This window comes from Bufo gargarizans, chromosome 4, assembly GCF_014858855.1.
Source record: "Bufo gargarizans isolate SCDJY-AF-19 chromosome 4, ASM1485885v1, whole genome shotgun sequence".
Lineage (NCBI taxonomy): Eukaryota > Metazoa > Chordata > Amphibia > Anura > Bufonidae > Bufo > Bufo gargarizans.
Window position 1 is genome coordinate 169,019,415 of NC_058083.1, and position 13,723 is coordinate 169,033,137.

The 13,723-nt window shown below is 46.6% G+C and overlaps 1 protein-coding gene across 1 annotated transcript; it reads right to left on the minus strand.

Annotated features, from left to right (window-relative positions):
• Positions 1-2,532: 2,532 nt before the first annotated feature.
• NDUFB5 (NADH:ubiquinone oxidoreductase subunit B5) lies at positions 2,533-13,708 on the minus strand. Its single transcript, XM_044290654.1, has 6 exons — positions 13,551-13,708; positions 11,211-11,296; positions 10,687-10,753; positions 7,607-7,668; positions 6,549-6,655; positions 2,533-2,751 (listed from the first exon to the last, which is right to left on the minus strand). The coding sequence occupies exons 1-6, from the start codon at positions 13,669-13,671 to the stop codon at positions 2,631-2,633; spliced, it is 564 nt and encodes a 187-aa protein (XP_044146589.1). The 5' UTR covers positions 13,672-13,708; the 3' UTR covers positions 2,533-2,630.
• Positions 13,709-13,723: the final 15 nt, after the last annotated feature.

A 13,723-nucleotide genomic window follows, 5' to 3' on the forward strand; every position in this document is an offset into this window, starting at 1 on the left:
TTGCTTTAGTCTGCCTCCTACCTGAGTTAGTGTGTCACTGGGTAGGGCGGGTAGAGGCTTCTGGCTTCTACCTCTAGAAGGTTGCCATCTTTTTGAGCCGTCCCTTTTACTTTGATCTGATCTTGCCCTTTTTTGACTTTGAAAGGAGCGTCTCTGTTGGTAATAACGGTTATCAGAGGGGAAACCTTTTTTCCTATCGGAGGCCTTCTCCAGAAGGATCCCTCCATTCCCTAGAAATAAGGGCTTTGATATTATTGTGGATGGGAAAGGATCTCTTCTTTTTCTCCCCCAAGCCCTGAAAGATTTGATCATGAAGGGACTAAGTCTCTTTAACATCTTCCAATCCCAGGGTAGATTTAATATCCTTCAGTAGGGACTGCGTTTCTTCGGGAAAGCACATAGGCCTCCCTGCAGCCTCCTCAGAGGATAAGGAGACCTGATCATCCTGCAATTCCCCGTCATCCAGATCCACTTGCTCTGATAACTCCAGATTTAGGGAACGGGAAGGCCCAGGGGAAGGCGCCAGTTGTCTAGAGTCAGCTGCAGCCTTAATTTCCTCTCTAATGAGGGTTCGCATGGACTCCACGAAGGAAGGGGATTCTTCAGCGATAACCCTTTCAATACATCTAGGGCAGAGGGTCTTTTTTGGGTCCGACACCAGGCCCTTACGGCAACCACCACACTTCCTGCGCCCTGAATCCCCTTTGGCTTTAATCTTCCTGGACTCACTGTCCTAAAGGGGGATAAAACAAACTTTGTATAGGCCAAAAGAGGGACCCGGAGTAAGGGTGGTGAGGGGTCAGTATAGTAAAATTACGGACACCCAGCGTGTAGGGGGAGGAGAGGTACGGGACTCCATAACCCTATATACCTATGAGGAAAGACATAAGGAATAGGGATTACTCCCCCCCGGGAGGAGGCTTACCGGGCTGAGGGCCGAGACAGCGGGATCACCGGAGCGCTTGGATGATTCTCTGTTGCTGGAAGGCATCCTGCAGATCACCAGTGGAGGTGGAAGCGAATGCCTGTTTTTAAAACTCCCGCCGCCGCATGAGCCGTCTCGCGAGAATCTCTTGCCCAGGGAGATCTCGATCCGCTGACGTCACCACGCCGGATCCCGCACGAGTTCCGGTGGACTCGCAAGCCCAGGGATGCCTGAAACCAGGGCTTACTCCGGAGGATAGAGGAAGGGAGGCAATGCGTCCCTGGGGTCCTCCAATCCCTGCACCGACCCTTCTGAATGACAGGGACCTTCAAAGACCAGGCCGGTGCGGATCCACTCTTTCCTAGACAAGCCCAGGAGTGGCTTCCACACACGTCCGAGGACAGGAAACAACGACTGGTAAGGTAAGGGGAGGAGGCTCCTTAAATCCTGTGCTTCCTCGTTGTTTCCTGTCCTGGAGGCGGGGACACCCTCCTGTGAATGCCGTTGTGGAGGCGCCGGGGAAAACTACTATTACACCTACAAACTCTACTCTTTCTGCAACTGCTGCACCCCCTAGTGTAACAGTCTTCACTAAGGATGAGCGAACTTGTGTTTTCAAGTGCAGTGTACAAGGTTCGGGTCATCTAAGAATTCCAGTATGGATTCAGCTACCAAGGACCATAACTTATGGATTCCACTACCACGGACCATAACAGAATTCTTAGGAAACCCGAACCTGAACCTTGTGAAAACACAAGTTCACTCAACACTAATCATCACACCTAGCCGCGACTAAAGTCAAAATTAAAGCAGCAGTTGGATAGAGACCTGAGCCTCTAGGAGTAAGGACTGTATTACACAGGACAATGTAGCAGACAATTGTTGGGAATGAAGAGTTCCTTCCTGGCAATTACCTGCTTGTCAGCGGAGGAGACGTGATCGCTAATGCCATCGCTGATCCCCATATAAACTCGATTGCCGGCAGCAGATCTCTCGCCGGCAAACTATTTTTAAGCATGCTTAAAAATCTTGATTGTCGGATGAACAAGCAGCATTTTTAGGGCTGTATTACACAGCTAGGTCATCGCTAACGAGCGTTCCTATGAATGATCATTAGCGTTGACCATCGGCCAGTGTAATACAGGCCTTATGGCAATCCCCCCATTGCTCCTAGAGTGTCATTTGCATATATTAAAACTAGCTGTTTTTTTTCTCAGCAGTTGTGGAGACACATGAACATGAGATCAAAAAAAAAAAATCTTCAGCTGCTAAGTGCACATGTAACAGATCAGCCAGTGTCCTACTGTAGGTACCAATCTGCTGACAGATGCCCCTTATAGGAGACATTTCAGTATTTGGATACTGATGCCCTATCAATCACGATATTGTCACCTTGTAGCTCCAGAACTACACAGCTCCGTCCATTGTGTAATGGACGGAGCTGGTAATTGCAGCAGTGCTCCCATTCACTTCACTTTCTGAACTAATGGAAGTAATATGAATGACACAGATGGCATTATCTATACAGAACCAATGTGCTTAATTAAAGAAAAAAAAAAAAAAAGCAGAATCCAACTGAACTTCATTATCACTGCATTGAAACAATATAACACTACACTGGTACAAAGTTTATTTGAATCAGTCACCAGAATAAGTGGACACATGTGAAATTAAGCTTTACAACAATACAGAGCAGTCAGGGGCACTACTCATCAGGGAGTGACTTAGGTGAATTATCAATGAGGTTCTTATCCAAAGTCTCAAACTGATACCATGGACCATCTCCATTCTGTCTCATTGAGCGGCGCGCTGCAAGTTCATAGAGTCTGAAAGAAATCAAATCACAAATGGGTTATGTCCATTAAGAAATGATAAATGCTGGGAGACATACGAGGACACAGATGGCAATAAACATTTTATTTAGACCTCATGCACACACAAACGTATTTTCTTTCTGTGTCCATTCCGTTTTTTTGCGGCCCATATGCGGAACCATTAATTTCAATGGGTCCGTGTTAAAGGGAAATATGGCTTTCAGCCAGAACCTCATCCTGATGACCACACAAATATGCCTAATAATTGGACCCAGTGGTATTCACCCATTCAGTATGGCCAGTAGCATTGTGTCCCTAGTTAGCATATCTAAGGCAGTTGAACAACATCCTCTTGACCAAGAGATGGGGGAAGATATTTGGGTGGTCACAGGGTGGCGTCTATGGTGGGGGGCTGGGACACAGCAAGATATAGGTGAAAGTTGGGAGTAGGGCTGCACGATATATCGAAAAAATAATCGAATCGCGATAATCGCCATATGGCGATTTGGCCGACCCGAAAATGCCGCAATTATATATGAAGGGGCCCCGCGCACATAACTGGCTTTTTGTGTAAAGTATTTTACTACTGTGTGAAACAAGCTCTCTCTGACTCCTATTGATAAAATGGCCAGCCTCTGTACTCACTATTACGGTGAATGCACTGCAGCAAACGGCAGCGAGCAGGCCGGCCGGCAACGCTCCTGTTTCCTGAAGTGGGAGGAGCGTTACTAAGTGCCTTCAGTCACGCGCCGGCCGGCCACCTCACTACCGCTCGCTGCAGTGCATTCAAAGTGACAGTGAGTACAGACTACAGAGGCTGGCCATTTTATCAATAGGAGAGAGCTTGTTTCACACAGTAGTAAAATACTTCACATACAAAGCCAGTTATGTGCGCAGTTTAGGACACATAGGGCAATGAGGGGGACCAGCATAAGATGCTATATGTGTGTCTTATGCTGGCCCCCCTCATGGCCCTATGTGTCATAGCACACATCCCCTATAACAGTGCCATCCACAGATCCCCCCCCCCCCCCCCCATAACAGCGTCCTCCACAGATCCCCCCCATAACAGCATCCCCCACAGATCCCCCATAACTATGTCATACCCAACCGCGTCGGCAATTGCGTTACCAATAGATTATATATGCTGTTTATGCAGGAGTCTCTATATGTACATATACTAATGGTCAGGTACTGGATGTGAGTTGGTTAGAAGAGTAGATCCAGTAGACTGTATATTGGTGGACTCTGTATATACATACACATTATTAGCCACATTTGCGTAGCATCCACGGTGGGCAGGAATGGAGGTGGCTGTGTGTGGTGGTGTCCTCTATGCATTGTGTTATCTGTATCTATGTATAATGTCCATTGCTTTGTCATCTCTATGTTATCAGTAAACTATTTTTATATATAACAAAGAAAAAAATGTGCGGGGTTCAGCCCGCACAACCCTGTTTGCAGGTGCACATTGCTATGGCAAAATACAGATAAACGCAAAAACAAAAATGCAATCGCACTCTGCAAACCAGCACTCTGCCCTGCCTTTATGCTGGATGTTGAATGAGGCATTAGTGTACATTTTGGCCAAAGCGTAATAAGCCACTCACCCCGTCAAGGTCACCTTCATGAGTGGTCCCTAACACTAGTTCCTACCTGTTATGGGCCACGACAGCCACACAAAGTCCAGGGAGCGCAGATACAGCGTGGCGATCTCCAAGCAGTCATGCACACCTGACCAGTTAATCTGCCCTGGAGGCTGGTTTTAAAGTCAGTATAAGGGCTTATGCACACGACCGTTGTGCGCATCCGTGGCCGTTGTGCCGTTTTCCATTTTTTTTCGCGGACCCATTGACTTTCAATGGGTCCGTGGAGAAAAAAAATAAAAAATAAAATAAAAGGAAAATGCACCGTTTTGCAGCCGCATCCGTGTATCCTGTCCGTCAAAAGAATATGACCTGTCCTATTTTTTTGACGGACAACGGTTCACGGACCCATTCAAGTCAATGGGTCCGTGAAAAAAAAAAAACACGGATGCACACAAGATTGGCATCCGTGGCCGTAGGTTACTTTCATACAGACTGATCCGAAGATCCGTCTGCATAAAAGCTTTTTCAGATCCGACAGTATATTCTAACACAGAGGCGTTCCCATAGTGATGGGGACGCTTCTAGTTAGAATATACAACGAACTGTGTACATGACTGCCCCCTGCTGCCTGGCAGCACCCGATCTCTTACAGGGGGCCGTGATCAGCACAATTAACCCCTCAGGTGAAGACCCCCCTCCCTCCCCAGTTTAAATTTCATTGGTGGCCAGTGCGGCCCCCCGCCCCCCACGTGCGGATTTGTTTTGTTTTGGTTTTTGCACCAAGATGGCCGGAACGTAGCTCCATATGGGAGTTGTATATTTCAAACTTTTATTACAGTCATGGCTCATGCTTTGCTTCAATTAAAGGGGTTCAGATCTGAATCCGGACATAACCATAATTTCACCCAGGCAGCCCCCCTGATGTTAGCATCGGAGCATTTCATGCTCAGATGCTCTCCCTTGCCCTGCGCAGGATCGCGCAGGGCAAGGGCTCTTTTATTTACCATAGCACACTGCCGGGCGGAGGCTTTCTCCCAGCCGTTTTACAGGCTAGGGCAGCGCTAAAGCCCGTCCGTCAGTGCAGCGTGGGACCATTGACGTGCTGTGGAGTGTCCGTAGGCCCCTGCTGGAAAGGCGAGTATTTTGAGGGCAGCGGGAGACCAGGGAGCAGGGAATAATAGCAAGCGCTTCACTCCTGCTCCGTGGTCACTTGACACAAATGAATGCTCGATGCAAAAAATTTGCACTGAGGATTTTTTTGGTGTCGAATTACTCGATTTAATCGAGTACTCGTTGCAGCCCTAGCCCCGAGCCTAACCAGGAATTTTGCCAGCTGGGACGAATGTGTATCAGTGTTTCTTGTGCGCCTGAGGCTGAAATAACAGATGTTTTGTGAATTTTTTCCAAATGCGCGTTTCTTTTTTTCTCGGGTCAAAAACACTACAGCCAGAAACCACTAAATACAAAAGGGGAGAATTTAACATGACTTTTTATGCAACTTATTAAAAAGAGGCCCAGTAATGAATCTGGAGTGAAACTCATTAACATGGCTGGCTAGCCATATCCACTCTTTCATCTACTTTTCTGTAGTGGAGTGAGGGATGTAAAAATGCAAAAAGTCGCGAAAGAAGGGTATGAGATATTCCCACCGACATGCATTCCATCTCTGTACAGCACGTACGCCGAACGCACTCCTACGAGACTTCAGGGCTAGGTGTGTTTTCACTGCTTGTCCTGTCAGTTTTAGCGGTCGCAGTATGGCAAAGCACGGAGGCGCTCATTTACATATTATAAAAAATGGATTAGACACATTGAGGCCACAAAGAATTAGGACTAAAAACATTACATTCAACTGATATGCACATATGACCCATGTCAGCTGCATTAAAGAGATAGTCCTGACATATATACTGATGATCTATCGTCCCCGACACCCAGCACCCCCTCCTATCAGCTGTCTGAAGAGGAGGTGGCCATCCATGTGTGCACTTCTTGTTCATTACACTGCACGTCGTCTCAGAAATACTTCTCCTCAAACAGCTGAACGGCAGTGATGGGTGGATGATCCCCCCCCAATCTGATACTGATGAGCTATGCTGGCGATAGGTCATCAATATATATGGCAGGACAACCCCTTTAATGCTGATAATCTGCTTATAGATGCCCTTTAAGAATGATCATGCACATACGAACACTTTAAAAATATTTTGTGTAACCTACCTGAGCAACCGTTTCTCATTCTCAACATGAATTACAGCCATTTCCTGTTCATATGATTGCTGATAATCATGATATATATTGCGGGCAAGAAAACGGGTAATCGGATGCTGAGAAATAAAAGATTAAAGTGATTATTCCATGATTAATGTAAAAAATTAAAACCAGATATATAGTACATGATAATCTCTAACAAATAAAAAAGGTTTTTAAAACACAAAGAAAAACAAACAATTCCAAAACCCTTTTCCCCATTTATTAAATAATTAAAAGAGTTCTTAAATAGTGTGCAGTGAACATAAGAAAAAAGAATCCCAATGCCAGAATTGCAGCTTTTTAGCCACCTCTGTTCCCAAAAAAAGTGAACAAAAAAAATGTAAATTATACCAATAAAAACACTGTAAACAACTGTTTCTCAGTGATGACAGATTTAATATGGCAGATAACAATCATTCTTGGCTGGCAGCAGATCATCCTCTGTAAAGAGATGTGCTGCCGGCAAACAATGTATGGGAATGAGCAATCACAGGCAGGGCACTTGCCAATTACTTAGTGCTTCATGTATTAACACTTGGAGGATAATGTGGTATTTAAGAAAGTTATCTATGACCAAGTTCAGACACCATAGATTTGTACTGTGGACTCTGCATGACACGTAAGGCTACTTTCACTTTTGCGGCACAGTTGTAGGAACAGCATGTCAGAGTTCCCTGGATCCAGCATTGCCGGATGTTACCAGAAAGGCAGCCAGCTTCATTGACTATAATGGGGTCCGGCGAATATCTGGCTGCTCCCTGGCAAATATGCTGGGTTTCAGCCGGACATAAAAAAACGCCACACAACGGTTTCTGTCCAGCCGATTCCCAGCATTCTGTGACAGAACAGCATGCCAGAGACCTGCGCCGCAAATGTGAAAGTAGCCAAATCACTGGCCTCATCAGTGCACTTGTGAGGTTGACTGGCTGCTCCCGAATTATCAATTTTCCCATCTAGGAAGTGTCTTCAGATGACATCTGCAAGTCAGCTATTTTTGGACATGCTGTACATCAATCAGAACGTACCTGGTAGTACTCCCAATAATCGGGAACATAACCCTCTGGAACTTCAACTAATTCTGCCGGTCCTAAGAAGAAGAAATTATAGTTGAGACACCAATACAGGTACTATGGTAGTTCTATAGAAGAACAATGAACAGACAACACATGGGAATTGCTAAATCTGAGCTGATCGAGACCGCTTACCTAGAGAGGTTCCCATACTGGATGAGATGAGCTCATACAGGCTGTGAACACTACACGCAACGGTTGTTTTTTGGGGAAATCACTACAAATTTCTCACCAATTAGATGCCCATCCAAAGCCAGTTAGGCCTTTACATGAAGGTATTCTGAGCTGAGTGGTTGCAAGGCACACACCAAATGACAACTCTATAAAATGCTGCTAATTTTCTATTGCGATCAATCTTTCCCGGTCTGAGAAACATGGTCCGTGTGTCGGCTGTGTCTCCCCTGATCCAGACTGACTGCATCATAGTGTTTTAGGATCCAGTTCGATCGCAGATCTATTGTACTGTGCAACAGACATGATCTGACAGGAACTGAACACTTCATGATGCCATCAGTTTGGGTCAGGGGCACCACGGTCAGTCCGACAGATGGTTAGTATTTTTTGGACTGTCAACAGTCGTTGGAATAAGGCCTAAGTCCTTTTTACATGGGGAAGAAATGTTCCTATGAAAGCTTGCTTTCAATAACTGCCCATATAAATATGCCACTGATCGCCCGACAAATAAGCAAAAATGCATCATGCGGCACATAAAATTATGGTTTTTCAGCAGTTTGTGAATCTGCATCATAGTAGCGATCAATCATACATAGGGGGCGACTGCTGCATGTAAGGGCAGCTCACACAAGTGGGTAATGACCAGGAACGAACATTTCACTCCTAACTATTGCCCTGTGTATTGGCCCATGTAAATGGGCCCTTTAAGGGGTTTTCAAGCTTTTTTTTTTTTCGTTTTACTGATGACCTATACTGTGTCAGACACTTGTTCGGGCCATTTTAAGGTGTACCAATATGCCTTAGACTTTTCCTTCCATCAGTGCAGGGTTTCTGTCTAAATTGTACAGAATCCAGAAAGAATAAATCTCTGCGCTCTGTGCATGTGCAGACAGCAGAGCGACAATAATAATAATAATAATATATACAATCTATAAAGAAGGACGTATGTATGTACCGCGATCACTCAGAAATGCAACCATCGATTTCAACAAAACTTGGTATACACATCCCTGGCTACCTGGAAAGAAATCTTGTGGGGGTCACAGATCTCTAGGACGTACCGTTCCTGAGATATTCCTAAAAAATTACCTGCATTAGCCAATACAAGCCTGCAAGTTTCTCTTCATATCTTAACTGCCATACACACGGTCACATGTCCCTTATCAGCCAATAGAAGCTTGCCAGCCCTTAGTCTCCACATACACATAGTTTTACTCCAGGTTTCCATAACAACCCAGCCATTTTATTTTATTTTTTCACTGCTGTAGGTCAGCTTTAGGCTAGGGCTACACGACAACAATAAGTTGCACGACATGTAGGGCACAACTACACATGTCGCGCAACAATTTTTTGTAATAATAGTCTATTGTGTTGCACTGTGATATCTTGAATGGATTTTTTGCAACTGTCGTGTCACAGTATGTCATATGTCGCAGTCCAATGCCATAAACTATTATTATAAAAATTGCTGAGACAAAATGTGACGCGACACAAGTTGTCGTGTAGTCCTAGCATTTAGGGGGCAGGCCCCTGAGGAGGTCACCGTCAAGGGAGTGGACGGGTCCTTCTGCTAGAGTGTGTAATGATAGATAGATAGATATATAGATAGATATATATCTATATATCTATCTCCAAGCAAGCCCCGAGATGTATTAGTACACCTACAGACTTATAATAAAAGCCTCATGCTGCCAGCTAAACCTGGGGAGTAGCCAATCAGGTGTCCATCTGATGGCCCGTTTCCATCTCATGTCTATGGCGAGCTCTACATATGACAGATCACATAATGAGACTTCTTGCACTGCATTTTTTTTAACCCCTGTTTTTTTTCACGCTCACCATTTTCTACAGGAGTTCTGAGCACAGGTTAGTTTAGCACATTCACCTTATAAAATTGCCAAAAGTTTTGCATTAAAATTTTACAGCATAGTAGAATAACTGGAGTATTGCTAAAGTGTGCGGCCGACCTGGAGGTACGGGGAAGATACAGTATGCTGGACTATACTTTATCACTTGGCTATAATAGCTTGCTGAGCATTCACTGCAGACCCTATCCTGGAAGGAGGGGATCAATGTTATTTACATGGGACTGTATGTTGGAGAAGCTGACCGATTGCACGTTCACACCACCGCTATTTATTTCTGTTTTCCAACTACGTTAAATGAGCAGAACATCGAATATAACGGAAGTTCCCAATCAGGCACATACCTGACATGAACAGACTCCACTGACTAAGATGGAGTCCGTTCAGGATCCTATCTTTTCACCATCCAAAACAGTCCAGCATGCAAAGCTTTTTTGTCCGGATCCGTGACAGAGACCCCGAAAGGAGCCTCCAAAGTGCAGGCCTATGTATCATGTATGTGAATTCAGCAAATATCGTACTCCTCAGCTAAAAATATGTCTCAAAAATAGTCAGAAGTAATTTTACTCTTCTGGAGAAAATGTAGTGCGACCTCTTACGGCCGCTATACAATGTACGGTGCTGTGCTTGGTAAGCACGTAGAAAGGCCACGGTGAACGCCGGTGCCTTCTCAGACAGCTGATCGGCGACCATCCCGAGTGTCGGACCCCCACCGATCAGATATTGACCTGTCCAGAGGATAGGTCATCTACTTCAGGGTTAGCAAACCCCGGCACTCCGGCTGTTGTGAGACTACAAGTCCCAGTATTCACATTTGCATGGCTGTTCTAGCAACTCTCATAGAACAGAATGGAGCATGCTGGGAGTTGTAGTTTAATAAAACCGCTGGAGGTTGCTGACCCCTTCACGACCTCATCCCCATTTCAAGCTTATCAGGTTTCTTTATCGCACAGAAAATGCCCCAGCCCAATAAAAGTTCCCAAATAAATGTCTTACCAATGAAGATGTTGATGAGTGTAATGGCTATACCAGCGGGCACGGCTGCCAGTAACGTGTAGAATTTCTGCAGAGAAAAGGTCATTTCACGGTTAGGCCTCGGCTGCCTCTTTACCCTTCACATTTACCACTGTGGTGTCTGGTGACTGGCCTAAACCAGGGATGTTGCAAAACTACAACCCCCAGCATGCCCTAATAGCTGTAAGGCTATCCAGGCATACTGGAAGTTGTAGTTTTGCAACAGCTGGAGGGCAGGTTGAGCATGCCTGGCCTAGGCCAAAAATACCCAACACCAAGCTATAGGGGGAAAAGTAAGGCACCAGGACAGCCCCATTACACAGTCCAAGCGTCTATTCACACCGCTGCATTTTTAACGGGCAATTTTTCTTCCCTGTGGCCTATTTTAGTCTCTGTGTTTTCTCTATTCTGATAGGTCTTTAGTGTGGGAGATAATATGAAGACACAGAAGAGAGATCCGTGGATGGAGGAGTATAAGAACCAGCTGAGGCGGGCAGCACACTTACCAGCAAGTGGAGAAATCTTTTGTCATAATATGTAGATGGTGCGACTACAAACAACTTCTTTCCATGGCTTTCAAACCGTACGGGAACTACAGGAGGGGACAAAACATACCGCACTATGTAACCACCACCATTGCTGCACATTACGACATGAGTGACTGACAGCTGTCTGTATACACAGTCCTAGATAGGACCGTCTCCTTGTCCTCAGAAGTGACTGACAGCTCTCTGTACACACAGTCCTAGATAGGACCGTCTCCTTGTCCTCAGAAGTGACTGACAGCTCTCTGTACACACAGTCCTAGATAGGACCGTCTCCTTGTCTTCAGTCAGTGACTGACAGCTCTCTCTGTATACAGTCCCAGGTAGGACCAACTCCTTGTCCCCAGTCAGTGACTTACAGCTGTCTGTATACACAGTCATAGAGGGAAGGCTGTCAGTCCTAGATAGGACCGCCTCCTTGTCTTCAGTCAGTGACTGAGACTGTATACAGACAGCTGTCAGATAGGACCGACTCCTTGTCCTCAAGCAGTGACTGACAGCTGTCTCTGTATACACAGTCCTAGAGGGAAGGCTGTCAGTCCCAGATAGGACCGTCTCCTTGTCTTCAGTCAGTGACTGACAGCTGTCTGTATACACAGTCCCAGATAGGACCGTCTCCTTGTCCTCAGGCAGTGACTGACAGCTCTCTCTGTATATACAGTCCTAGAGGGAAGGCTGTCAGGCCTAGATAGGACCGTCTCCTTGTCTTCAGTCAGTGACTGACAGCTGTCTGTATACACAGTCCCAGATAGGACCGTCTCCTTGTCCTCAGGCAGTGACTGACAGCTCTCTCTGTATATACAGTCCTAGAGGGAAGGCTGTCAGGCCTAGATAGGACCGTCTCCTTGTCTTCAGTCAGTGACTGACAGCTGTCTGTATACACAGTCCCAGATAGCTCTCTCTGTATATACAGTCCTAGAGGGAAGGCTGTCAGGCCTAGATAGGACCGTCTCCTTGTCTTCAGTCAGTGACTGACAGCTCTCTCTGTATACAGTCCCAGGTAGGACCAACTCCTTGTCCCCAGTCAGTGACTGACAGCTGTCTGTATACACAGTCATAGAGGGAAGGCTGTCAGTCCTAGATAGGACCGCCTCCTTGTCTTCAGTCAGTGACTGAGACTGTATACAGACAGCTGTCAGATAGGACCGACTCCTTGTCCTCAGGCAGTGACTGACAGCTGTCTCTGTATACACAGTCCTAGAGGGAAGGCTGTCAGTCCCAGATAGGACCGTCTCCTTGTCTTCAGTCAGTGACTGACAGCTGTCTGTATACACAGTCCCAGATAGGACCGTCTCCTTGTCCTCAGGCAGTGACTGACAGCTCTCTCTGTATATACAGTCCTAGAGGGAAGGCTGTCAGGCCTAGATAGGACCGTCTCCTTGTCTTCAGTCAGTGACAGACAGCTGTCTGTATACACAGTCCCAGATAGCTCTCTCTGTATATACAGTCCTAGAGGGAAGGCTGTCAGGCCTAGATAGGACCGTCTCCTTGTCTTCAGTCAGTGACTGACAGCTGTCTGTATACACAGTCCCAGATAGCTCTCTCTGTATATACAGTCCTAGAGGGAAGGCTGTCAGGCCTAGATAGGACAGTCTCCTTGCCCTCAGGCAGTGACTGACAGCTCTCTCTGTATATACAGTCCTAGAGGGAAGGCTGTCAGGCCTAGATAGGACAGTCTCCTTGCCCTCAGGCAGTGACTGACAGCTGTCTGTATACACAGTCCCAGATAGGACCGTCTCCTTGTTCTCAGGCAGTGACTGACAGCTCTCTCTGTATATACAGTCCTAGAGGGAAGGCTGTCAGTCACAGATAGGACAGTCTCCTTGACTTCACAGCCCAGAATGAGCAGGAATATAAATGAATGAAATACAAGTTATACTGAATCTTTTCCCATAAACTCTACATCACTCTGCTCCTCCTGCAGCTCAGACACCATGTTTAACATGACAGCTCCCTTCTAACTAATGAAGGCTGCCTATACAGTGCTTCCAGGTCCGTGACCACATGTCCACAATTCGGGGGTCACAGACAGAGGTTTAGCACCCTAGTCCTGTGAATGTACCCAGGGCAGAGCCATGCCATCCAGTCCTAGAGCCTGTCACATGCCCACAGAGGGAACCAGTCTATGGAAATACTCCCCTCCTGCCACCTATTTCCATGAGGGGACAGTCAGCTTCTTCCTATGGGCGCACACATAGGTACCAAGGGCGCCCCTCTGCACAGTCCACCTCAATGTCAGCCTGCCACCAAGGTCACTGCGGGCACGGCTCCAGCCTGCCCAGGCCGCCATACACCTCTTACCCGCAGCGGGCGGCGGTGCGCTCCCCAGCAGCGCTCTTCTCCCCAGCACACCGCGCTGTACCGGCTGCAGACGGCTGACAAGAGAGGCCGCCGCCGACCAGAGGAGGCTCATGCCCGCCATCTTTACTGAGGGCAGGCGCGGGGGGTTGTGGGCAGCGCTGTCATGACGTTTT